General features: G+C 41.3%; 1 protein-coding gene across 19 annotated transcripts in view; it reads right to left on the minus strand.

Moving 5' to 3' along the window:
• AKAP13 (A-kinase anchoring protein 13) overlaps positions 1 to 27924 on the minus strand; it is a 326473-nt gene that overhangs the window by 37711 nt on the left and 260838 nt on the right. For 7 of the 19 annotated variants that reach the window (XM_070495782.1, XM_070495781.1, XM_070495771.1 and 4 more), the window contains 4 exons: positions 23237 to 23365; positions 19321 to 19363; positions 17121 to 17253; positions 10656 to 10851 (listed from right to left, as the gene is read on the minus strand). In XM_070495782.1, coding sequence (XP_070351883.1) covers positions 10656 to 10851; positions 17121 to 17253; positions 19321 to 19363; positions 23237 to 23365 — 501 coding nt within the window. The remainder of the gene's footprint in view (positions 1 to 10655; positions 10852 to 17120; positions 17254 to 19320; positions 19364 to 23236; positions 23366 to 27924) is intronic. The other 12 variants (XM_070495797.1, XM_070495791.1, XM_070495786.1 and 9 more) reach the window with 3 other exon arrangements.

Raw genomic sequence — 27924 nt, forward strand, 5'->3', positions numbered from 1 at the left:
GGTGGGGTGGGGTGAGGCTTTATTTGGGGCCTGTTACTCCTAGGCACATCAAGGCCTTCTATCTAGCCAACCTCTCCTAGCTCCACCCAGTGTGAAATTCACTGTCTGGTCACTTTTCTGATGTTAACAAACCAAAAGAGACATCCAAGTTCATGCTTCAACAGAAGCATGGGCAGAGTCCTCTCCTGGGAAAGGCTCACTCAGGAAATCAACAGGAGGAAAAAACCTGGAAGGTTTTCTCTCAGTCAAAGCTCTGTTCCTGCTTCCATTGTTTTCTTCCCTAGGAACAGACTGCAAGGGAGCCATATGGATGCTCTGCTCCTTGTAATTTCTACTGTTTGTGATCATGACCATTTCCACAGAAGAAGCTGTTCTAGAAGTCAGCAATCAGAAAGAGGTTACGCATCAGCAAAATTAATGCCAGGTTTCTCAGCAGTGTCCCTTTCTGGGCACAAGGAGGCCTTTGCAGAAAGAGACCCCAGGGGAGTGACTCATTCTCATCAGCAAAAGGAAAACATTTGAATATATTTTTCTTAAAAACCGGAAGCCACTGGTTCTCATTAATTTGTCTAGTTCTCTGCTACTTGAAAATAAGGCTAATTTTTAAAAAGAAATTGTTTTACTACTCAGAGAAAAAAGTAGAATCACAACCAGAAATCCACATAACTCCTGAGACGCCAATGCCACGACGCCCTTCTAATGCATCATACAATGTACCTCATGACTTCACCACAGCGTTGTCCACGGGGAGGAAGGAGGAATGGGATTAGGCAGAGATAGAAAGGGGAATTTGACCTTAACTACAAGGGTTTCTTTCTTCAAAGCTGAAAAATAATCTGAAGCAATACAACAAAATGTTACTATTTTTTCATTTTGAGTGGTGAGTACATAGGTGTTTGTTATATTATCCACGTGCCACTTTGTATTAGTATTTTTTTATTCCATTGTATCAAATTCTAACATCCTTCAAAGTTCCTCAGATTTCTTTATCCTTTAAAAATTCAATCACATTTATGATAAATTAAAAACAATTTTCAGTTAGACTTTATTGTCTCATGTTCCAGTGACGAAAGTGCTCCTTCGCTTTCTCCTTTGTTTTAAGGGAAATCGATTATATTTTAGGCATCTATGGGCAACACAGGAGGTGGCAGAGAACTGGCCACTAACTCTGATCTGCAAAAGTGCCAACCAGCACTGTGGACAGAACTCGTTTCCAAGCGGCATTCTTCCTGTTCCTTCTTCCCCATCAGTTCCATCATCCTAAGGGGAATTAAGCAAGAACAATTTTCGAGGAGTGGTGCTACCACTTTTAAACAGACTTCAGCAATAGCCAAGTTCTCAGGCCAGTGTCTGAGATTTAAAAGACAACTCCAATCGCTGAATCATAAAAACAGAAACAATATCTAAGATGTCCTTCAGTAAACGACTTTTCCCACAAGCCTACAACTCACTTGAATTTTAATATGCTCTAAAATACGGTCGCAAGTCTCCGTGAGAAATGGTTTGCGTGGACGTCTGCTTAACATTCTCAAGTACCTACTCGAAAAACACTCAAGTTGTTATCAAGTTGTCCTGGAGCCAGTTCACAGCGATGGTTTTAGCGGTGTACGTGGGTGATTTAGAAACTTCAGCCCCACTGACACCAGCCAAAGTCATGAGGTTAAACCTTATTTTCTGTTTTGGAAAAGAGACAATTATCAAGAACACAAGATTGGAAGACAAATCTCATACATTTCAAGTTTCTGCCACAAACCATAGCATGTTGTTAGGGAGATCAAAGAATTATTTGGCCCTTTATTTATTTATTTAAAAAAACCAGCTTTCCTAATAGCAGTAAGCAATATGCTTTCAGTTTTCAAAGTCCTTTAAAAAGGTCTCGGCACAGGGGTTTATGGGAACACAGCCGACCCCTAATTAGATTCCTCTGAACTTAAAAGCCAACAGCCCAGCCTTCAACTTCTCTTTTCGCTACAAGGAGGCATCAAACAAAAGAACGTGAAGGAAAACCCACACGACTGCGAACTAGCATCTAGCTGTTGCTGCAGTTTTTTTTTAACTTCTGCCACCACAGACCTTTGGTGAACTGTTATAAACTATACGTTCTTTCTCTTTCAGCAGAAAAGTAAAAGAACCCATTAGAGAGACTAGCTTAAGAAAATCAGCTTTATAGAGGGATAAGGAGTGGCCACGGCAACCTGAACGGAAACTAGAGAATGGCAGGAATAGTCAAGGAATGCCCACGAAGGGAAGGAGTCTCCTTCTTGACTTAAGTCCTGTATAGTCAGAGCTCTGAAGTAAGGCGTCTTCTGATACTTCAGTCCACCGACCATCATCAGGAACATGCTGATGAGTTCCGACTATTCTGACTTCCAGAGACAGATGGGACCAGCAAAATCGATCTGGGGAAACCTCTCTGATCCTTCTTAAGGATACAGGTTGAAGAGTTACCTTTAAGGCTAGAAAGGGGTAACTTCTTCCTGTCATTTCAACCCTAACCAAGAAACTACAACAAAACAAACGACGACAAAAACAAAAAACATTCCAATATGAACAATTTAGAGATACATGCTCCGAAATTCTCTCTGCAACTTCTCGTTTAACATCCTTGGGGGGGTCTGAGACACCTCCTGGTCTGGACTGACTGAGCTCAGATACAAAAGGCACGTAGATGCTCCTGGTAGCTGGTGTAATAACCACAGTCCTGATGTACAGAACAGGAGGGAAGCCACAAAAAGGAGCCCAATCATCTCAGCTGAAGGCTCATATAACAGCTGTTTTCATAAGAACACTGGGAAACAAAATGAAAGTGCTCTGCTCGAATAAGAACTGACTTTATCCCTCAGGCTCTTTGTCACCTTTCTTTAATCAATTATATATACTTTACTATCTCACATAAGCAATGAACTCTAAATGCCAGAAAACCGTCTATCTAGAGAGCTGCTTTTCCGGAAAAAATCCAAAGCAAAACCTAAGCATCACAGACATTCTAAAGCCTGTGTCTCCTACTTAGATTGCAGCTGGTCTACTTGTTTATTTTTTTAATCAAGGGAAACAACCTACCACAAAAGTACTCAGAAGCTGCTAACACAACAGAACATAAATCAGCAATAATCTCAGTATCATTTTACATCTGTTTAAAGCAAACAAAACAGCACGACTGGCAAGATCCGAAACCCCAAACATAACAGATTCCAGTGCTCCCAGAGCAAGTTCTCGGTGGCAGCTGGAAAGAACAGCTGATCATTCAAGGGCAGCTTCACAGAAACGAAGCCGTACGAGCTGGAGACACCCCTCTCTTTCCCCAGCTAAAGTCACCTAATCCTAAAGCAAGAGTAGAGTTTTGGCTAAGGAACAAAAAAACCCCCCAAATCTGCCAGGTTTCTCCTAAATTCAATGACTTTAAGGAGTCCTGACAAGGGCCTTCAGTCTCTGCTTCCACTGCTGGTTTTCTCCCAGGGGAAGACTGCAAAGGAACTACATGGCGGATTTGTTCTCTGCTATTTCCATGTTTGTGATCACGACCATTCCACAGAAGTCCACACAATGGACTCAGCCTTCACCCACAATTATGAACTCAGCCTGGTCCAGGAGTAATCCAATGGAGTCACAAGATGTTACTTTGTTTAAAAACATTCTATCTTGCTGCGTCTCTTAGTATTTGCATGCAGACGTATATATTAAAGCGACTAAAGATATTTGGAAGACAGGTGCAAATCAATACCGGCCACCATAACACGTCATCATGATGGCCTATGCGGCTGAGCTATCTAAACCACAAGGCAAAGCTGACTGAGCAGCCACTCGGGGTCTGAGGCTCCAGGGGGCAGCACGCAGGGTCACGTTAAACCAAAAAGGGAAGCTAAGAGCACAAGGGTTTCCTGGGAGGTGAACGACCAACTGGAGGGATGCTGCATTTCCCAAAACTCCTGGGAAGATCCTGCAAATGACGGAGGGAGGGGAGTGGAAAAAAGATCGTGTCCCCCAGTTACTCATATTTTCCACTTCCTGCAAGATAACAGATGGTGCCTCATACACACAAACATTCATCGCAGGCTCTGTTCTTCAGGAAGCTGGGAAGAATCAGCCAATTATTTTTTTTTTGTCCCTTTGGGGAGATGACTACATGTCGTTTCTTTGCTTTTAAATCTCAATTGTTTTTCCCCTTCTTTTTGTAAGTGGCAGGCTGTCACACACAAACCCTAACGCTAGCACTAAATGTTGAGCCTATTTCAACACCTCCTCGGGAGCCGAGTGCACAACTCTAGCTGTAGCAGGGAGCTCGGAAGTTTCTGAGGTGGGGTGGTATGCAAATTTAACATGTATTTTGCACCTTAGGTGCATGTTAGGGTAACATTCAGGTCCCATCACACTGTTCCTTTTTGCTGTCTGATTCTTTCAGTTTAAATTTCAAAAACATGAACTCGTTTCTTTGTTTTTGCTGAGCAGGGGGAACTAAGATAACTTGTGACATTTTAGTTAGATCAAGCTATTACCATCAATCAAAGAACCGCTGCAAGGGGACATTATGATACTGAAACCAACCCTCCAGCAGAAAAGACTCCAGTGATGACACACTGCTGCTGAAATGATCTGGTTCCCGATGACTTAACGTTCAAATTTACAAGTGAAACCAAAGGAGACCCATCCTACTTATTATAAACACTGGTAACATAAAACTAGTAGCCATTCTGCTATTTTACTGGTTTTCTACTTTTAAGAAGTCTTAAATGAAAATAAAATATTGCTACAATGTGTGCCATCAAGTATGTGAAATACTTAGTCTAGATTTTTGAGTTACAATTTTAACATTTAAAGTCAATAAATGACAACAATGAAGCTGTTTTGATGGATTTAAAAATGAGAAATCGGAGGTACATTTGATACTTCACATTCACACACGTACCTCGGCATCTATTTCTGTATTTAGAATATATAATATAGAGAATAACTTCATACACATAGATAACAAGGTGCAAATATTAGCAGTTTTTAAAAAAATGGCTTGCCTTGCAATCACACTATACTTTTCAATTAATTAGAGGTGGAAGGAAAAATACAAACAAGCATGTAGGCTGATAGCTAAAGTTAACATGTTGATGTTAAAATTTGGTTACACTTTTGAGCATGTATATTTTTTATGCAGGTTTAAAATCAGTTTAAAATATATATCAACTCAAAAATCTGTGAAACTTCCGAAATATCAGTGCCACAAAAAATTCCTGAAAACCTCTGCCCTATCTACTAAACTATTTACTTCCCACACTGATGTGTGGCTGAGAACTTAAAGTCTCCAAGTCTCAAACTTCCTACGTTTAGTTTTTCCTAATTGGTCCCAGACGCCACGCAAGTGATTCTCCACGGGCTGCTGCGGTGTCCTTGGGCCGTGGAAGTCTCCAAGAGGTAGTGCAGATGCCCCTTCTCCAGGGGCAATTCCAGCACACAGTATAGCACACTACACGTCTGACAACCTACGGTGTCCCAGCTATGCGTCATCATGGAGGGAGACCAGCAAGAGAGAATTTTTATTTATGTTTAACAGGAACAAGCACCAAGAAAACAAAAATGGCTTTAGGATGCCTGTGGTTAAGAGGTGCTACATTATAGTGGACATGTTTATAGTGGATATTTTTCCTATCTGACAATCAATCAGATGACAGTTGCAGGTTTAATTCGGAGTCATTATCATCTAAGGTAGACCAATAATACAGGCAAGGAGGGCAAAACTCAACTGTTTTTAACCTAGAAATAATGTATATAGACAAATCAATGGCTCTAGAAGGCTAAAGATATAGTGATACAATTTAGACAACTTTTTCCAATCTGAATTTAAACTGAAAAGCCGCCTGGAGCTAGCCATGAAGAGTCATCCATTCGCTATAATCATACACCAACGGTTCTTAAACCTATTGCTCTCTATAGCACAAGAAAAAGAGTGTTTGGGTTTTCAGAGAAGACTGTCCATCTCTTTTGTTCCTAAACCTTCTGATAACATTTCACGTCACAGTCCAGAACTGAGAGCGGGAAGAAACCACTTATACTGCTTCCTACTTAAGCTGGTGCTTCAGTCACCGTGATGGGCAACTGTCCATACGTCTTTTCTCAAGGCGACTGTTTTCCAGTAATAATTTTGCTCTTTGTCCATTAAGTTCTTAAATCAAATATCAACATATTTTGCTCTTTTATCAGAGACCAGCTGAGAAATAACCAGAAAAACCTCTGACACTATCAGTGATCCAAGGTTTGCATCTTGTTTTTACTCATACAAACAATGTAAGTATATTCTAAAAATTCAAACAACACAAAAGTATAAAATAAAAACTTAGTCCCCCCCTTCAACCTCTCCCCATCGAATCTCTTCCTTCAAATTAATAGTTTGATATATAACCTTTTAGATGTTCTTGTATATTTACATAAACAATTACTGTTTGCTTACTTGTTTTCTATAAATCGGGATCATAATACAGTTCTATTTGCTGCCTTTTCAACCTATCAACATGTCTTGGAGACCCCCAGACCTGCAGACCTATCCCAGTGGCTGGCAAACCACCGTCTGTGGGCCAAATTCCGCCCATCTCCAGTTTTTGTAAGTACTGTTTTACTGGGACACAGCCATGTTTATTTTTTATGTCTTATCTGTGGCTGCTTTCGTGCTACAAGAGTCGAGTAGTCACAACAAACACCTGACAGCCCGCAAGCCCTAACACACTCATTGCCAGTTCCTGCAGAAAGTCTGCCAACTCTTCATCTAGCCTACTCTTTTTAGCATCAGCCCAATATTCCATCTAAGGAATATACTATATTTTATTGATGAATATCTAGGTTCCTTCTAACCTGTCCACATTATGAACAAAGCTGCAATGGGTAAAAACCAAGGATAACACTCTGAGAACTCTCTTTATAAGCCATGGTGTAAGCAGCCCGAGGAGGGTGCCTGGTACACACTGCTGCTCAGTAAACACCTGCTGATGAGCTGCTTGTGAATGAGCCAAAATACCGGACACAGTGTCGTGCAGAATTCGGGGAACTCATCTTTGTTGAATAACTTCCTTTAAGATCAGGAACTCAAGAGTATAATTATTGGGAGTTAAATGTAGAAAATAAATCTGGTTTGAAGTCAAAGATTCCCTGGAATATTCACGCAGCTCTCTCCTTACTAGAGCAGAGACAGAGTGGAAGCCATTTCCCTCCTGGATAAACAAATATAAATCAGAACAGTTCACTGATAATGCAGACGCTAAAATATCCGAAAATTCTCCACGAAGATCCTTTAAGTACTACTTCTATTCTTGAAGTTTATTCAGTTATCTTTCAGACGTGCCCCTTAGTTGCTACGTTCTCCTCTTTCATTAGGCATTCTATTCATTTGAACCTTTTAATAACTCTCAACATCTTCTCTTGCCTGTGCATCCACTAACCCTTCTTCATGGAGGTTTACTTGCTTACGTGGTGTCTATTTTTTGTTTTTTTGAGGAAGATTAGCCCTGAACTAACATCTGCTGCCAATCCTCCTCTTTGTGCTGAGGAAGACTAGCCCTGAGCTAATATCCGTGCCCATCTTCCTCTACTTTATATGTGGCATGCCTACCACAGCACGGCTTGCCAAGCAGTGTGCAGATCCGCACCCGGGATGGGAACCGGCGAACCTTGGGCTGCCAAAGTGGAACATGTGAGCTTAACCGCTGCGCCACTGGGCCGGCCCCAATGTATTTTTTATTTTAAGCTTGGCTTCAGCTTTATAGGACTTTTCTTCCTCCCGTGGGAAGCTCTACATAGCCTGGTGTGTCACAGTGACCCTCGGGTGCACAGTTCTGTATTGACTTCAGCTGGAGTCCCTTGGGGTCTCATCATTCCTAGGCTGGGATTTCACTAAAACTCTAGTGAAGACATCTTACTTTGGGGTTCTAGTACATACAGATGGTGTAAATTCAGACCCCAGGTTGACATACGAGGGAGAGTTCTCGCTCAGGATCCCGGGGGGAGAGCAAGTCTCCTCACTGCTTCTGAAGGCCCAGGGCATGGATGCCACAGTCTTTAAAGCTCTTGATTTTACTCAGGGGTCTCAGTTCCAGCTCCCACTATGTGCCCTGAGGCCACATATCCTCTCCCCAACTGGGAGAGATGCTCCATTGTTCTGATTATGCGTTCCTTCAGATAACTTCCTTTTTGCAGGCTCTGTTATGCATAAGTTTTTTAAAAAATATATTTTATCGAGCATTTTTATGATTTATAGCCGAAAGCAGGTGTTCAGTCTGCTTTACTGATGAAGATCTCTGAATGTCAATTTCATCCTGCCAATCAAAAAATACGATCTCTCCCTGTTTTTCTCTGAGACCAGTGCTCCCCAAATGGAGAACAGGCACTTTGTAGGAAGGATGCAAAACAATCCTTTGGAACGCAGGAGGAAAATTCTACAGCTCTCGTTTACATTGACTTAACCTAAAAGAGAGATGGAGTTAACACACAGGTTGATGTCCTGGTGCCTCACTCCGCCTTTCTGTTAGGCAGCCTCTCGACACAGGACACTAGAGGTTTCTTGAGAAGACGTCCTCAGAAGGCGGGCTAGGGATGTGCAGTGGTGGTGCCCTTCCTCACTGGCTGACTTTCAGCATGTTGTGAGGGATGCAAATTTACAGCTCAATTAAGTGAGCTTATGGATCATATTTTTTTTAGCTTCAACTGAAATAAAATGAAAAAGAGACTGACACAAATTCCTGCAAAGAAACTATGGATCTAAGGTACCATTAAGAAGACTAATAAGTAATTAGCCAACAAGAAGATGGCAAATCTGACTTCTCTTCTCCCTAGAACGAGCTCTTTCTAACTACAGTATCGGACACACGTGTAACTTTTACATTAAATATATATACCCAGTGAGCAGGCTGAAAGGTTCTCAGGATACATGAACACACTCAGAAGCTCGGGGACTCCTGCCCTCGGCAACCAAGTCACCTTGGCACTGAGAGGAGACTGTCCAGCGACTGAAGACTAAACTGGAGACATTCAACTGGTGTCCTAGGAATGAGTCCTATTAGAACCTGGGCTTCACAAGAAAAACGCTGGTGGATCCCGGACAGTGAGTGACAGGCTCTTGTTTCCTAGAGGTCACACAAAACGTATTACTACACTGGAGTAAGTTCTCAATTTCCTGGTAAGTCACACAGGAAGGAGGACACAAATGTGCGATACATCTGCCCACAAGGATGCATAAAGATTCAGACGAGAGCGCCCATCAAGTTTGTTTTTTTTTTAAATAGGACAGTAAAACTAATAGGGGTGCACACAACATCTGGCCTATAATATATCCATAAAAGTCATTTTACAAGAATGTGTGTGATAAGTGCAATCATTTAAAAAGTTCCCAGAGCTGACGTGTGGAGAAGACAGGCTGTGGACTAGGCGCTGGCTGTGACCACTCGCTCTCTTCTCTTCAAGAAAGCAAGTGAGTGGACATTATTATTGCAGTAACTTTAATCTCCTCAAATAAACTTTTAAAAACGTCAAATTTCACAATGTTAACTATGTTTAGTAATTACTTGGGATGCTCCACACAAATGACTGAAGACAAGACAATGCCATGACATCATGGTCTGAGAAGTGCTTCCTGGGGTCTGAATCAGTCACGATTTTGTCTGAACTGGTTACAGGCATAACATGACGCCAATCACCTCAGCCTTCTGGGTGAGTGGGCCGGGACTAGAGTGCTGGACCTCCAGACTGGTCACTTCTGACCACAAGCAGACTCCTTGATTCACCTTGGTGTGTGCTATGGATATTAGTACTTTCTCTCTGCGCAATAATAAAATTTTGAGACATAATGCCTTAGACCAGGGGTCTGCAAATTAAGGCCTTTAGAGCAAATCTGGCCTGCAGCCTATTTTTGTACGGCCTATGACCTACAAATGATTTTTACATTTATAAATGGTTGAAAAAAATAAGTATTTTTAATGTTTTGTGACACACAAAAATTACATGAAATTCCAATTTCAGTGTCCGCAGATGAAATTTTCCTGGAACGGTCATGCCATGCTCACTGGCTTGTGTAGTGCCCATGGCTGCTTTTGCACTATCATGGCAGAGTTCAGTAGTTGTGGCAGAGACTGTGCAGCCCACAAGGTCTAAGCTATTTGTTATCTGGTCCTTTACAGAAAAAGTTAGCCGACCTCTGTTTTCCAGCAGCTTATCAAAACCAAGAACCATGCTCAGTTAACAGACTCGGCTTGAAGGTGGTTTTAAGCAGGTCAGCAATAGGTCAATACGGAACATCTTTGCACACAAAGGTACTCTCTCCCTTGGCAGCCACCACGTCTTGATGTTGGTAAATGGCCAAGCACATACCAAAGCACCAGAATAAACAATGAGCACGTAAGACCTGACAAGGGACGGCTGGGTAGCTTTAGGGTTTGAGGCTACAAGATGGTTTTGATGCTGACACAGACTTTTGGAATAGGCAGTGGCTTAGGGACAACAAAACAGCTTATTTGTGATTCAGGCTGTCTGAAATAACAGATAGGCTGTATGTTATAGATCTAGAATTTATGTCTCCAATGATATTTAGAGAAAGCTAGAAAAAGGGCTACTTCTCCACATAGACGAGGAACAGATAAGGGGACAGGAAGCCAGAAATGAGCTTTCCCGAGCCGAGAGCCCCATCTTACAGAGAGAAGCGTGTCTCTTACTCGCACAAGTGTAGGCGTCTTTGTTGGTGAAAGGCTTCAGACACTGGCTGCAGCTGATGGGACCCACAACAGGAATGGAACTGAAAGCGTGCCCATTGAGAGCCTTCTTGTCTTTCTCCTTCTCTTTAGAATCTTTCTCCTTCTCCTTAATTTTATCCTTCTCTTTTTCCTTTTCCTGCCAAAGAAAAGAATCAGCAGTTAATTGAACAGTAGATGGCCTTTCCTTTACCTGGGCACCCAGATGGCATGTGGTCCACAGTGGGTGGTGAATGTTTTGGACAAAAGTTAGGAACACTGTTCTGGACCAATTTTTTTATTTTATTAAGTTGTGAGCATCCAAGCTACATTAGAAAACCCACAGGAAAGATTGGGCAGGCTGAACAATTCTGTCAGTGGCTTATTCAGTGATTATATGGACAAACAAAACACCCAAGGACCAACACTGGAAAGAGGCTTCTGGTATTCGAGGAGGAGTCTGGCGTAGCCATGCATCCTCCAGTAAGCCAAAGTACAGCCCACACAGAAAGCAAGCAATGAGTTTAGGGCCAGCTGCAGGCAGGAGCAGAAGAAAGGAGGGCAGCAATTCTGGGACCAGCCTGAGGGAGAGGAAAGATGACTGGGCAGCACGAGAAATCCCTTTGAGGTTCCTGTCTGACTTCCTCACACCAGTCACGGATCCCTGAGTGAGGGCACATCTGTTTTCTCCTTTACTCTAGCCAGAGGTATTAAATATCCTCCACATAAACATTTTCAGTTTTTACTAATCAGAATCTCAAGGTTCGCAGATATTAACTTGGGCCCATTTTTTAAATTAGAGGGAGGAGGAATTTAAACTCTCAAAACTTAAAGAAATACTGATGAGGGCTAGACCCTTAATAAAACATCTAAAGTAGTCAGGAGCATTTCCGGGGCGCACTGCTCCTGGGGGCTGGGACGGTGGGCTCTGACCATGCTCTCCACAAGAGGTCCTTCAGAGAAGCACTGTGAGCAGAGCACCGGGCTGGGTGACCAACGTCAACTGATAATTTCCTTTCAAACCGACTGGACCATGAACTACAATTCACAGGTAGGAAGAGTGCATTCAGTAGCTGTCATGATCGCTAACTTTGGGGTATCTATTTTCCAGGGAATACAATACTATTGTAATCCAAAAACATTCCTCAGAAAATGGGTACCCCAAAGTTAGTGATCACCTCAACTACTAAGCACCTTATATTTCCAAGCAATGCCTTCTACACACGTTATTCCATCTGATTCAATAACTCTGAAGGGGGCAGGGTGGGCATTAGGCTTCCCATTTTACAGCTGAGAAGAAGAAGATAGTAAGTAAGAGCTAAAATTTGGAAGAGTTACTATGTGCCAAGCACAGTAGTAAGCACTTCACATGTATTTTCTCATAACGACCCAATGAAGTAAGTACTAGTTGTTATGTCCATTTTTCATTTGAGGAGACTGGTGCTCACAGATGTTCACTACTGCATTTGAGGCCACACACCAGCAGCTGCCCAAGCTGGAATTAAGATCCAGATCCGGCTGACTCTAAATGTCAGCTCTCATTGACTACTCTGTACTGCCAAGGGCTGGAGAGGTTTGTTGACTCACAAAAGGTCACACAGCAAATGATCAGCAGTCAAAATCAGAATCCAGGTCTTCTGACTTCCTATTCAGAACGCATCCACTATACTGAAATGGTGAATGATTGCTAAGTCTATGATTCGTGTGGAGTCTTTTGTTAACACATAATAATAAAAATCTAAGAGCCGAACTACTACACTTTAGAACTATAGAAAATAACAAGAGGAGAAGGGAGAAAAACAAATTACTTCACTTTACAAAACAGGAAACTGTTCTGAGTGAAAAATTAGTAACCACTAAAGTACATATAACTAACAAAAGTCAGTAAAAAAATGGAATGTTTTCAAATAATGTTTCTTTTAACTAAATTGTGCTGAAGGCTTCTCCATGCATAAAATGTTAAACTGAAAAGCCTCTGACTTTTTGCTCCAGAAAGCTCAAGCATGCTCTAAGAGTTGAAAAAAAATCTCCTACGGCAACTAACTCATTCTCTGAAGCCTTGCAATGCTCTTTAAATAGGAATAAACAGTAAATAATTTCCACGTTCTGTGTAACAATCCAAACTAGTTCTTTCAAGGATAAGAACAAAACACAACAAGAAACTGCACTGTCTCTTTCTGAGTTGATTAGAATTTAGTGCTTTAAAGAAGCGAGACTCTTACCTCCCCATGTTTTGGTCCCATGAATCTCACTGATATGAGGGGTACTTCATGGAACGGACCCCATTTGACCGACATGATGCGACCCCCATGCCAGGAGATGTGTTGTCACAGGAGGAGGGGCTCGTGCGGCGGGGAGCAGCCCAGCAGCCCTGAGCTGCCATTAGAGCAGCCGCAAGAGGAAGCCAGGGACTGGTTGAGAAAGGGAAGGAGGAGGGCTGAGGCCTCTTGTTTCCTTAAGACGAGCTTAACTGTTTGAATGCTGCCAGGAAAGCCAACCAGCCTGGTTACCAAGCACACAGGAAATGAAACCAAACCAATGCCCCAAAACACTGCTTGTATGGACGGTGCTGAAGATGCACGATGGAACTCTGGTCAAGGATTGAGGCCAATTTGTTAACACGAAATTAGGCAACGCGTCTACTTAAAAACAGAATCCTCATTTTCTAAAAAGAAGTAAGCTTCCTAAGAGAACTTGTTAGCGAAGTTGCTTGCGGTAAACTGGTGAGTGGTTGTTTTCGGAAATTTGACTTTTCTGTGTTTTAACAACTGCCAAAACACTCTATCTGTGTGCTGGGGAAACAGAAGCTGAGAGTATTTAAAGGCAAAGATGCAGGCAACAACTACACTAGAATACTACGAAGGAAAATGACTTCTCACTTTCCCAAACCTACTGCTTCAGACAAGGAATTACAATAAAAAAATCAGAACGCTCTGGACAACTGGGAACCATGCCGTGATTAAGCAACCGTCACACTGCAGATGTTTAATCAGAGAATGAACGAGACAGATCATTATAGCTAACATTGACTTGAGCCTCTGCAAACACTCCTTTACTCCAGCAGGCACTTTGGTGGGTTCTGTCCTTCTTTACACAGACCACAGGAGCTAGGAGCCGGGGCCGAGCGCCTTAATTTACGTAGCATTCTAGCAGCTGTGCAGGAATCTAACTCTTGCACAGTCCAAAAATGCCTACTTCGAGTCATATTAAGAATTTGTCTACAACATTTCTAACCGTCCCCTAGTCATCTGTAAAGAGGAAAGCTTAGAAAAAAGAAACCCAGAGTGACAGGATGGTTTAGAGAGGGTGACTCGACTCCCTTCATGAAGGGGAACGTTATGCACATTCGTGTTTAAATGCTCTGTAGCAAGCTAACTCACTCAGGAGGAAACAGTGCGATCTCTCGAAGATATTATAAGACAAAAGCAGAAACAGCCAGTCTTCCTGTTAGACTTCCTGTTTAGGCTCTCCTCTTTCAAAAAACAGTCAATATATTTGTCTAATAACTCACGCCAGGTACTGATAATTCTCGAAGGACACGTGGAGGATCAGTACTCAATTTCTCAAATCCTATATATACATTACCCAATTCTACAAGCAAAATTTATTACCCAGGAATGTGAACAATTTGGTGCCTTGTGGCTGACTTCTGGCTCCTTTGATTATTATTTAAGAGTTGTATGTTAACCCAATTTAACGTATCGACTATAATATATCTAGGTTAATAACTATAAACTATTCTATATGAATACATATATAATAATTAATTATAAGAAAAGGAGGAATTTCTAAACCATTACTAAGAATTGGAGGTGTCAATTTAATACAATCTTCAGTAAATGTTTAAAATTTTCCTTTAAAAGAAGTAAGAACAGTTAAATTGTACAAGAGTGATAAAAGTAGATTAGATGATCTCTAATAGCATCTCTTTAAAAGATAATTTAAAGGAAGTAAAAATGTATTATTTGCATTAAAAAATTAGTGGTAACATCTATAGCAGCACTTTCAATTTTTTAACATTATAGAGAAGTAATATTATTCAATAGTTAAGAGAAACAGCAGAGTATGCATCATTATGCTATGAAAAGTTAATATCCAGTTAATTTTCACGTTATCGTTTAGAGAATAAAACATTCATATATGGTAAAGCTCCACTGTGGGCGCCCGGCACATAAAGACAAGGTATTTAATGGAACTTAACACAAAATGTATTGATTACTAGCTTCCCTGCTTCTTACTACCTTCTGCTATGTTGACAAAAGCCGAGCTATTCCACGGGAAGTTCTAAAACAACCTTATTTAAAGTTTGCTAGTAAATTACGAAAGGTGACTCAAACTTCCTAATGTATTTGGTCACTGGGGCACTCTGAAACACTTGATAATGTGAAACGGACTGCAATGCATGGTTACCGATTTGTAATTTTTTGAGACTTTCCATTGCTGGACACAGCACAAGCCCCCAAAGATCAAATCTTGCAGCCAAGTCTGAAAGAGGAACCAGTCTTATTGCAAAAGAGTGTTGTCATTTTTGACAAAGGACATGGTCAGAGGCAAGAGGTCAAGTGATATGGTTTCTGCCAGTGCTGACAGACTCTGCTCTAACACAAATTACCTTCTCTTCTCCTGCCCTTTTCTCTTCATCCTCCGACTAGCAAACTCCAGTCCTTTGAGATAATTAAAAAAGTTAAAAAGAAAAAGATACTGTTCAGTAACAGATTCTGTTTAAGACAGAGCATGAAATGAAGAGTAGTACTTTCTGGAAGTCAGACCACAAGAGAGTTCTGCCTTAATATTATCTAGTTCTGTGACCGGAAGCACATTTCTCTGGGCTTCAGTTTGTAAAATAGAGGCTGGCATGAGGCTTGTTTAAAGGTCAGGCTCCAGTTCCTAAATCCACTCTTACACGCTGCGTGCATGTCTGTCCGCATGGTCTCATCACCGTGATCAGTGGAGCATTCACTGCGCAGCCCCGAGGGTCAACGTCACTGGGGAGATGAATGGAAAGGGGACTCTTCACTTACTGACTGTCTTCCTATTACAAGTTCATTTGAAGAAAAGACTCCACAGTTTAAAAACAAAATAAAAAACAAGAAAAACATTTTGAAACCATCCAAACGGATCATAAAATTTTTCAAGGTAAAGGCCATGAGCTTCAGTTCTTTTAGCTGCTTCTTAGCACCTAGCAGAATGCTGAGACCACAGAAGTCACCCACCAATACTTGGCTAATTTGTATTGATCTTTCCAAGGAGGTTTTCTTTTGTGGATGCCAACCAGCGTCCACGCCAGCAGTGGTAAGTAAAATAGACAAGGCTCTATTTTAAGCCTTGCTGCTAATACGTAGAATGCTGGGAAGCATTCTGCCCTCTTCAACCTTAATTCTTTTGAATTAGAAAATAAGGCTAAGTATGAAGTTAGTATTTAAATAAGTGATTATTCCAGAAGCAACTTGCTAGATTCTTTGCATCTTCTCCTGTTTCTCCTGATTGCCCATTTCCGGTCCATTCTGCACACGGGAAGGAAAAATAGAGAAAACACAATTCCGGAAGCAGGTTTTGCGGAAAAATTCCTCTGAGTGATGACCAAATCTAGCATTCGCTAAAAGAAAGAGCTCTTATTTACAAAACTCTGTAAAATACATTGGCTCTATTTCCTCCAGCCCACTTAAGTGAGGGCTAAGAAGCCGTTTGTGTTTTTGGGGGGTGGGGGAGGAAGAAGACGGGGAGGCGCAGTTTTACAACAATATTCTTGAGTTCAGTGTTTATTTCCCTTACCTCGAGGTATGCATTTACGTACCAGTGTGTATGTATATACCCCCCCACACACGCACGCACGTGTATATATAGTGATTCCTTGGCAAGAGCTCTTTGATTTCCAGGGTTTTTTTTCACTTCTTTCTTTCATTGGAGGTTGTGTGGAGGGTGAATGGAGTGTAGGAAGTGGGAGGCAGAAAGCTTTTCCCCACTGATGTGAAATGGAATCCGTTTTGGTTTGGCACTGGGAATCAGTATAAGAAAGTCAACTCCTTTTCTTTCTTTTCAAAATACATGGGAAAAAAGATTAGGAGAGTAGCTATCTTTATGTGGGGTTACTACAGGTGATTTTTACTTTCTTACTTTTGAACCTCTGCCCACATTCCCACAAATGAGGTACCCCACTCCTAGAAAAGGGAGATAACATCCACCTTACAAGAAGCGGAAAGGATTACATGAGATAATATATGGAAAGCTCTTAGTATATAAGAAAAACTCAATTAGTGGTACTACCTCTTGTTGCTATTTTTCTTCAAATATTAGGCTATTTCGGAGAGTATCTCTAAATTTATTTCCATGTGTTCCCATTGTTCAATTAGTTTGTGTGATACAGGCTGCGACTGGAGCCTACTGATGACGAACTGAGTGGTCACACGGGAATGCCACGACCGTACTTACTTTGCTCTTCTTACTGCTGGACATTTTATTCTTGATGTAGCTGAACGTACGGCTGACTTTTGTTCCCCTTGTCCTTTCAAAATCCTTCTTGGAGGGGCTTGGTGGCAGGAAGTCATAGTTCTCTTCTGTTATACTAAGTAAAAACAAGAAGATTTTTAAAAAAGATTACAGAAGTTAATTTTTAAAAGTTAACACACCTTATATATAATTCTTTCTAATCCTCATTGTCAGATTTTAGCCACAACTCACAGCCAACTTATATACTTATGTGAAAATGGGAAGTGGCATAAGAGGCTCCTGAGAGGTTTTATACAATAACATCCAAGAATAGAACGTCCCACAGTGCCCATGTTCTGCTGCCAAAACCTGGCTAACTTTTCTTCTTTCAGTTATTAACATTTGACTAACGGATTTTCAGTGATCTGATGTTAATCGGGGCCTGTCAGTTGTTCATTAATTATTTTATCTGAAATTTCTGAATCTAAAATAGCACTCAATTTACAAATGTCTTTGCATCAAACAGGTGCGTGAAAAGAAACCCACACATTGATGGAATGACTGACTTGCTAATGAAGGTTGCAAACCAGGAATTTTCATGACTGAATGCACACGCAACGTCCCTAATAGCAGAGATCACACTGTGTTTAGTTTGACAGCACGCTGGACAACCAACGCCGTGGACTGGTGAGGCAGGCATACCGAGTTTTAGTGCACTTCACTTTACTGCACTTGGCACATATTGTGTTTTTAAGACCTTCCACCAGCAAAAAGATCACAGCTCGCTGAAGGCTCAGATGATGGTTAGCATTTTTTAGCAATATTTTTAAATTAAGGTATGCACATTTCTTTTAGACATAATGCTACTGGCACACTTAACAGACTACAGTATAGTGTAAACATAATGTTTAATGCACTGGGAAACTATCACATTTGTGTGACCTGCTTTATTGTGGTTGCCTGGAACTGAACCCTCAATGTCTTCAAGGTGTGCCTGTACAGCCATGCAGAATTTTAGGACGGAATATACTGAATGGCAGGCAGAATTAAGGCAGAGTGTAGAAAGATTCATTTTAGGAGTTCCACACAGTCCAGATGCACCAATCCACTTGTTCAGGAAGCCTACATAAAATCTAAGTCCATCCATGATGGACACACTTGGACCTTAGCAAATTCACAAAGGTTCATTTCCTCAAGGAACGCTGGGCACTTGTGTATATAATCCATTATACAGAAAAGCAATCTATTTGTACTACTTTTCCTAGGTGTTCTAGAACGGTTAGTTTAGAACCTTTGCACCGAAAAGTAGTGTCTACCTCAAGGGCCTCTGTGAGAGGGCAGACAGGAGCACAACCACGAGGGTCCTCCTCAGTAACAGAAGTCTATTTATAAAGCATTGTTTACAAAATAAAGCAGTCTGTTACTAAGATAAAGGGGAAATGGTCTAACAACCGCTGCTCCAGAAAGGACAAAAAATAAATAAAATATGACAGAAGTCCAAAGACAAGTATTCATATTAAGAGACTTCTGCATCACTGAGTCATAACTGATGACTTTGCGAAAAGGAGGGCAACTTAAAAAAACTGCAGGGGACGGGCTGGCCCGGTAGCATAGTGGTTAAGTTTGTGTGCTCCACTTCGGCGGCCTGGAATTTGCAGGTTTGAATCCTGGTCGTGGACCTACACACTGCTCATCAAGCCATGCTGTGGCGGCATCCCACATACGAAATAGAGGAAGATTGCAACAGACGTTAGCTCAGGGCCAATCTTCCTCACCAAAAAAACAAAAAAAAAATCCCACCAAAAAAGCATACCAACTTCAAAAAAAAACAAACTGCAGGGCAAAATCAGAACACCAATTATGCTTAATTGGAATATTTAATCCCACAAGGATGAAAAGAAGAATCTAAAAATAAACAATGAGTGAAAACAGAAATCTTTTGCCTGCTTCAAGTGAAGAACCAACTCACTCACTCAGACAGAGCTGTGTACTGTATCCATGGACACAGAAGAAAATAACTTTTAATTAAAAAGGATATAGCCTTCATTAGAAAATGACTTCTAACCATTATTCCAAATTCATCACTCAAAGAAGTAAGAATCCAATGAGCTCAGTGAACTTAGTTTCCTTAAATGCCAGAAGACATTTTGGATTTCCTTCCCTTCACCTGGGGAAAAGGAGGAACGAAACAAACGTACAGTACCTCTCGGTCAGGTTGGCACTGGTGCTGTGGAAGGGCCGCGAGTCTAGGAAACAAGAGCAGCAGAGGAAAAGTTAGAACAAAAGGATCTCAACTGATGACAGAAAAAGTGCTTACAATTTTTACGATGACACAGAGAAAGCAGAAGCAGCATGTGAAAGCCAGTGGGGGGTGCCTTCTCCTCCTCAGGGTTTGGAAGAAGGAAAAATTAAACACGAAATCCTCAAATTAGAACTGGAAATAGGCAGCAACGGGGAGTGAATTTTCCATGAAAAAAAAATTTAATCCAGGATTCAAGTAACTGAACAAACCCCAAATCACTTTTTCTAAGTTCAAACAGACATCGAACATGCTTAATTCCCGTTCTTAGCAATGTTCCGTTTCCGCAGGCCATCTTTCTGAGAGGACGTCACAGGAAGAATATAAAACAGGAAAAAACTAAATGTCATACTTTGTATGCTGTTAATTTTGTTTTCATATATTTCTATACTAAAAATCCAGCTAATGGACACCTGGTATTTTCCTGAGCATTCTCGGAAATGGTTTAGGGAACGGGAGAGAGCATCAGAGCTGCTTTATAGGGTCTCGGCCCTCTCACTAATTTGGGGTGAGATCTGTGGATTTCACTTCCTCATCTCTGAAATGAGGAAGATAAAACAGACGCTAGAGTTCTTCCCAGGTTGACACTGACAAAACAAGTTTGGCAGATGCATTCTTCCTCCTTCCATCACCATGAAACCATAACCTGAAGCAGGTCATTAGAACTAAGGCTCAGTTGGGGGCCAGCCTGGTGGCGCAGCGGTTAAGTGCGCACGTTCCGCTTCAGCAGCCCGGGGTTTGCTGGTTCACATCCCAGGTGCGGATGTGGCACCGCTTGGCAAGCCATGCTGTGGTAGGCGTCCCACATATAAAGAGGAGGAAGAGGGGCATGGATGTTAGCTCAGGGCCAGTCTTCCTTAGCAAAAAAAAAAAAAAAAAAAAAAAAAGAGGAGGACTGGCAGCAAATGTTAGCACACAGCTAATCTTCCTCAAAATAAAACAACCAACAAGAACTAAGGCTCAGTCAGACAGCAGGGCAATAAGGAGAACAAACAGCAGGATCAGTACTACTATTTTACCTATGACTTGTGAAAGTTTGAGCTACTTTCGAGGAAAGCCTCAACCACACAGCAATAGATGGTTCCCGACTTTTAGGAGATCAGGTATAGAAATACTTTCTGTGTACGGTTCCAGGCAGACAAAGGATGCTCGGCGTAACTACTGTTATAATGTGGACAAAACACACTCCTTCTCTTTCGGGTTGGTTTCAAGGATCTCTGAGATTACTGCTAGTAAAACTGTAATTTGACCGAGATTTGGAGATGTTCCACTACCAGATTACCAGCATTTGAAACTCATAAACTCCCAAATTGTTCTAGATTCTGAATAGAAACGTGAAATTGTACTTATTATTAAGTAATTTAAACAGCTAACAGGTGGCATTAATGCATAAGAAACTTAAAGACGAATTCTTAGTATTCAAGATTGCTTTCTACAGTTTTTCCTTTTACTTAGGCTCTTTTTCTATTTCACTTCTAATGCATGGTGACAACCACCAGGTAAGAGAGAAAGATGAGCAGAGTAAGAATAAGATCTGGGAACTGTCCCTCGGCTCTGCATGATCGAGGTGTGAAATCATCAGCATTTTAACTTCAGGATGCCTTAACTTACCTAAAAAACCAAGAGTGTGGTTTAGATCAGTGGCTTTAAAACTTTTTCCACCCAAGGAGCTTTGAACGATACAGGCGGCATTAAATTCTCTCACACTGCCAGGATTCCGTTGTATACTTAAGCAATTATCTACTAAGTTACCACCTTAGTACTACGAACAAAATGAAAATAAAACCCAAAATGAAGAAAAATACCAACCAGCACACAGCCTGGCCAAAATAAGCTCCCAGCAGGTTTCTGTTGAATAAATTAAAAAGTGAACAAGTGTGTGATTGAGTACTGGGAGGATCTACGACTCCCATAAGGATTTCCAAGTTTTCCACTGCTGAAAACCTTTTAATTCATTTACTGTGACCTCTTAGATGTAGTTCCGAAAGCAGTGATTGATCTACCAATGCCTCTGAAATTCCTATGTGTCACCAAGTTTTCAGAGCATCTAAGAGCAGAAAATAACCAATGCTACTTCCATGATATAATTACAGACAAAAGCAAAGGAATCTGTCATTGAAGTTGGCCTGTGAAGCATTATTGCAGGTAAACAGCATATTTCAACCAGACGTCTTTTTAAAGGCAAGAAATAACCTGCAGACCTAATATACTACATTCAGAGTTACAACTACTGGAATGGGGACACAGTCAATGTTTTTTAAAGTGTGTTCCACGGAACACCAGTCTCATGAGATGTTATACAGAGGCACGAACATACCGGAGTTTCATGGTTAGCAAGTCTGAGAAGCACAGTATATTGAATATGGCCTTGGAAACTGACAAAGTACACAGGAGCATTTAAAATTTGCTTTAACCCAGAGTTTTCTCAACTGATTTGGCCATAAACCAACCCCTTCTTTTTCTTCCTTCCCCCCGGCCCGCTAACCTAATTCTCACTGGTATTTTTGAGTTTAAGGAACACATCCTGAGGATTGCTGGATACTTGATTCAAACGTTTTCAAGTTTCTATACTTTTACTATTTCATCATGTCGGATTAAACGAGTAACCAGTGCCCTTGTGACTTTATATTAGTGGTAGAAGAAATACTCCTTTACCTCTTTTTTGCTGTGCTGACCTATTTCCAAGTGTATTACAAATCCTTTGAGATGAAACAGCCTTGAGAATTTCTGAACACTAAGTTGAAAGTGGATTTTCACAACTTCTCTCCTATTACAACTGGTGTAAAGTGAATATCGTGTTGTGTGGCTATTTACCAAACATCTTTTAATTTTGAAAAAAGTACTGAACATATAACACCTCCATTTAAAGGAAATTAACTGAACTTTGTGTTATTGTGCCTTACACTTTCCTTTACGAACAATGCAAAACTGTTACCCTGAGCTTAATATTGCTTAAATATTAAATTTTAATATTTAGATATTAAATAATCAAATACTTAAATATTGCTGGGAAACTTAGAGTCAGCAAGTGGTAGGGAATTACAGCACTCAATCATGTGGATGTTGTCATTGAGACTCACTGAGTTATGCGAAATGAAAATTCATTATTTAAACTTTGTATTAGACACGGTTTTTCCATTAAAAGTAGCAATCCTAGAACGTTTTACAAATCTTCCACAATTGAGAACAGTGATTTTCATGACGAGGAGGAATCATTTCCTTTCCAAGTTTACTGAAGCTGAAACCTACTGGGTAGAGAATAATAGAAAAAATGGGTAGAAAAAATAAAAGTTCCAAAGGAGGGAAAGTAGGAGAAAAATAAATATAGAACTCCCACCCCCTCATCCATGGGGTCTAATCCCAAAGGAAAGGTATGTTTTAAGAAATGGTCTGAAAAGGTGAGAAGAAAAAGTTTAACATTAACTTTTAAATACCACAGATGGACCTCTAGACACCCATCCCATGAGACAAAAAAGCAAAACAAGGAAAATGTGAAGTTTTGTGAAATTAGTCTCCGTATGACAAAGGGTACAAGGTGGGAAGGGAGCACACCCTTTAGGCCTTTGAAGATATTTGTGTTCTGGGACAATATCTCATGCCCTGGAATGAGGTCACTGGATCCGTGCAGTTAGTGTACAGAAGACAAAAAGTGTTTTACCCCAATTAATTTTCAAAGCAAAGCACGAGGACAATGATTTAGAAATGACGGCATGCAAGGGGATGAAAGTCCCCAACAATTTCTTAGTACGGAGCCTACAGCCTTTTCAGTGCTGGCCAGACCCCGGAGAGCAGCCAGTGGACACCACAGCGGCTTACTTACTACGCAACTCCTCATCCTCATCACTGGAATAGGAAGAGCCAAGAGAAAAGAGAGTTTTAGACTTAAGGAGGAGCGGAGAGATGCTGACGGAGAAGGAGATGCGTCTTGCCGGCTGCATCTGCTGCTGGGCTGAGAAGTGGTTAACAAGACGTTAGAGCATGCACGACAGATTATACCAGGCCAAAGTAGAGGGCATCTGAAACCCACCCAGAAATGAACCAATGTCACTGGCCCGCATGGTTCCAGGAAAGGCTGTCTAGGTGAACAACGTAATTTATTCACATTTTCATCTTTATTCCTGAACATGCGGAACTCTAACGCAACTTAAAAAATTCATCCAACGAATACATACTTGTTAGATTATGAAAAGAAGAAGAAAATTATTTTTAATGGTCATAATTTATAGCTGGGATTTTTTTCCCTTCAAAGTGGAAACACTGGAGGAGTGGTGGTCCTCAGGATTCCGAATTTGACTCTCTTCTCCCTCCCCTTGAATCTCTTCCTTCACTCTCACCTCCTAAAGTACAGTCTGCATACAACATACTGGTGACTCACAACTTTCTATCTCAAGCCAGATGTCTTCTTTGAGCTTAAGAGTCATTCACCTCACTGCTCACCTGGGGGTGGATCTCTCCCCAGCAGCTCAAACTGAACAAGCACAGAAGTGAACTCTCCTTTCCTCCAGACCTGCTCCTCCCTGGCTATTTGTTTGTTTGGTGAGTGGCACCTAACATCTAACTAACTATTCAAAGTGGAAACCTGGGTACCATCCTTGAATCCCTATATACATCTCAACCGTCCTTTTGACTTTGTCTTCCAGAATTCTCTGAACATCAACTTCTCCTCTCCCACCACTGCTCTAAGCCCTGGTTCAGGCCGCCATCTGCTCTCATTTGAATCCTGCGATCGCCTTCTACGGATCTATCAGCCTCTCCTCCCTGACACTTTCTTCAGTGTGGTCTCTCAAGTATTTGAATCAATTAATTTAATTAACTTAAATCACACCACTGCCCATAGACAAGAAGCCCAAATTCTTTCAGTCCTGCTTTCCACACACTAGCTCACCTTCTTCCCTGTAAGCCTTCTCTGACGCCTCGAGTCTGATGCTGCTGTAACACCCAACGTTTCTCTCAGTTGCTGCATTTATCATTTTCTATTATATTCACCTGTCCTCTTGTCTGTCGGCCTAAGTGTGGTCAGAAAAGGAACTGTACCTGTAAGTTCATCCCTCTCCTACTGTGGTCTACCCTGGTGCCTAGCAAAGAGCAGATACTCAAATATTTATTGAATAAATAAACAAATTAATAAATAAACTGCCCCTTGTCAGGCTTTCTGGAAGCTCAACATCCGAAATTAAATGAAGGAAAAAGCCCTGGACCTGCCCAATATGAAAGCCACTCCATACCCCAGATGAACGCTGAGTGATGGCAGATTGCTGTCCACAGCCACTGCAAGTGACAGCGCTTGAAGAACTCCTGGCACAAATACATGCATGCTGGCTTTTTGGGTAGCGACAGTCCAGCACAAAAGTAAGACGTTATTTTAATGTGTGTTCTAAAGTATTTGCAAATGTGAGGCAAATTCAGGAAATAAAAATGAGCTCTGTTATTACACAAAATCTAAGAATATTCTCTTCTGTTGCCACAAGATCATGGATCATAAGGAAAAATCTATTTGTATGAATATCTAAAGAGCATTCTCAACATATATGGAAATCTCCAACATATATGAAAAGAATATGTTCTGTCAACATAGAGATGCAATTTTAGAAGTACTCAAATTAAAGTATATATACAAATAGATATACAGTTGTTCATTGCTTAATGACAGGGGTACATTCTGAGAATCATTCTGAGAAATGCGTCATCATGCGATTTCGTCATTGTGCAGACACCATAGGGTAGACTTACATAAACCTAGACAGTAGAGCCTACTACACAACTAGCCATACGGTACTAATCTTATGGGACCATCATCATAAATGTGGGCTGTTGTTGATTCAAACGTTATTATGCACAGGACTGTGTGCGTGTGTGTATACATATATTTAATGAATATGCATATATTCCAGGCTTGCAATTTAATCAAAAGACCAAATATAAAAAGTCTGTTTGCCCGATTAACTTTTTATTCTGACATATCTGTCAATGTTATCTTCTCCAGACAGAACTACTCTAAGAAAATACATATATTCCAATAAATTCTCATCCCACTGTCCACAGTTAGACACAGAGAGAAAATAAGCCCAGAAAGTAGAGATAAAACATCCTCATTAGCATTGATGCCTAACTTTCCAGAGGCCCACCCTGATCTTTGATCACATGGATCGTTTGTCCTTTTAGATCCGCTGCATTCTAGATACGTAAATGCCACAGGTCAGCTCTCAAGACTGACTTAGCTTTCAGTCTAATCAAGCTACACACTCCTAAGCTGGTGTGCCCATCAAAGCACGCACAAGGAACCTGGCTAACGCACACCCCGTGAGTGCAGGTGTGAGGACGATCCCAAGGACAGGTGCCATTCGTGGACACCATTCTGTGTGATAACAAACCATGCAAAATGAAGGGGAAATGAAATCTCTTTACGAAGTCTGAGAGATTGCAACATCTGATGGGCACCATTCCCCTTGCAACATTCCTGCCACTAATGCGCTTAGAGCTCTTCCAGGAATACAATCAAGCAGTTTCTCTACTGTTCGTAAGCATCTTCTGGGTGCCAACAATGAAAAGTTAAAAAATACAGTCCTGGAAGGGGATCGCTTGTAGTAACTGAATTATCCTGTATATGCAAAAACGAAGTCTATTAAGTTCTGTCAAGAAGCCATCTGAGTTTTCTGCAAGCTGGGAGTCTGCTCTCAGCCGCCTCTGATGCAAGAAGGAGAAACACGGTGCACACACTTCCTGGCGCAGTTCCTCTGAGAGCGGGCCTCCCTGACATTTTCCCACGACAAAGGCAGCATCAGTGCTATTCTGATTCCCTAAAACATGAGCCAGCAAGATGCGCTCATCATGCTTCCCCCATCAAGACAGCAAATCGAAGAGTTGACCCGGGACCACTTTCCTGCCCACTGTGGTTCCTAAATAAGCTGTTGCCGGTCCGCTTTCCACCCCAGAAAGCGATACAGAAACATTTTAGTTACCACCTTTGCTCAGTATTTTCCTCCACATCAATAGATTTTTGAAACAGATCCCAGCTTAGAAATAATGCTATGAGTTTGTCTGGTTTTCTAATCTAGCAAATGACCTAACAAGACATTCCAGACAACAGCTCAGTGGACATACATTTTCAGAAATGCTCAAATGTTCACAGCTGTCAAAGACTGTGGTGGAAGCAGCTAATTTCTTTAAAGCAAGAAGACAGAATACAGGTAAAAGCTGGAAAGTAGTAAAATAAGGATGATTTTAGAAAGTATTTTGTTCCTAGGCAAGCATGCTCATAAGACACAGCCACTTAAGACAAGGAGAGACATCGTTCTCGTCTCTTGAGCATTGCTTAAGCTCTGCTCGGAGAAAAATGGACCCTGGGCACTGGGAACCACCTCACTCCACGATGATAACGAATGCTTCTTATAAGTCAGGAAATATGCGAAGGACTTTAATAAACTCACGTTTAAGCCTTATCACTTTATTATCCCTGTTTACTAGTTCCAGTAATTGAGGCAAAGTTTCAGGGCCCAGCCCAAGGTCACAGAGCCACCACATGTGCTTACAAGAAAGCACTGGTCAGAATTCTTTAAGCGTACCAGACACCTTAGGCTTGAAATCACTGCGTAGATTTTAATTATGATACTTTCACCTAGGAAGACCATGATCAAATGCATCGTGCAGAGTATGTAAGCGATTTGGAACTGCAGATTTGAGTCTGTGGCAAATCAAGAACGACCCAGCTATCCTAAGCTTCAAGGCACAGCACACAGAAGTTTCAGTCTTCTGTTCAACGGCCCAGAATTTTAACATCGGCAAAAGGATTTATCATGTTCCTAGAGCAGAGTAAAAAATACAGTTGGGAAAATTCATTTAATTATACAAGGGGAGGGACCATGGAGACAAGAGTCCTTAGTGTTAATTAGTCTTTCAATTATAGTATATGGTAATTTAGGGAAATAAGTGGGGCCAGTTAATTGATTTATGACCTATCATTGAAGCCTGCATGAAAAGTACCCTACCAGTTAGAATGAGGGTGTCCTATTTTGTTGAAAGGATCAAACGCTCTTCTTGACAGCAGTCTACTACTGATTTCAGATCCCCTCAGTGAGCTGAGCAGAAAATCTCCCAGCAACAGAAAGAAAAGCTCTCTGTGCCGGAACTCCTGGACTCTAGGATGGCGCTTTCTGGGAGCTGGCTGCATTATTTATAGTGTTTGGCTAGCAACTGAAAACACAGTCAAAAACCATCCTGCTTTTCGGAGGAAAAATAATGACGTGTTTCACGCATGAGGCAAACTATAGGAAAAAGCTCCGCCTGTGGGCCACACTCTGGTGGTTCCGGGCAGTGTTGCTAAAGGAGGAGAAGCCCCCCACGCGACAACACTCGCTCGTCACAGAGGGAGGCACCCAGGGCGGAAGGGTCTCACTGAGGAGTGCTTTCCTGTCTTTGAGCTCCAGCACTCCGGGCTCATCAAATCCACTAGAAACTGTTTTGTTATAATAATTTTCACTCTATAGCAGCAAAACCTCCAACCCAGAGCCA

This window comes from Equus asinus, chromosome 2 (genome assembly GCF_041296235.1).
Source record: "Equus asinus isolate D_3611 breed Donkey chromosome 2, EquAss-T2T_v2, whole genome shotgun sequence".
Lineage (NCBI taxonomy): Eukaryota > Metazoa > Chordata > Mammalia > Perissodactyla > Equidae > Equus > Equus asinus.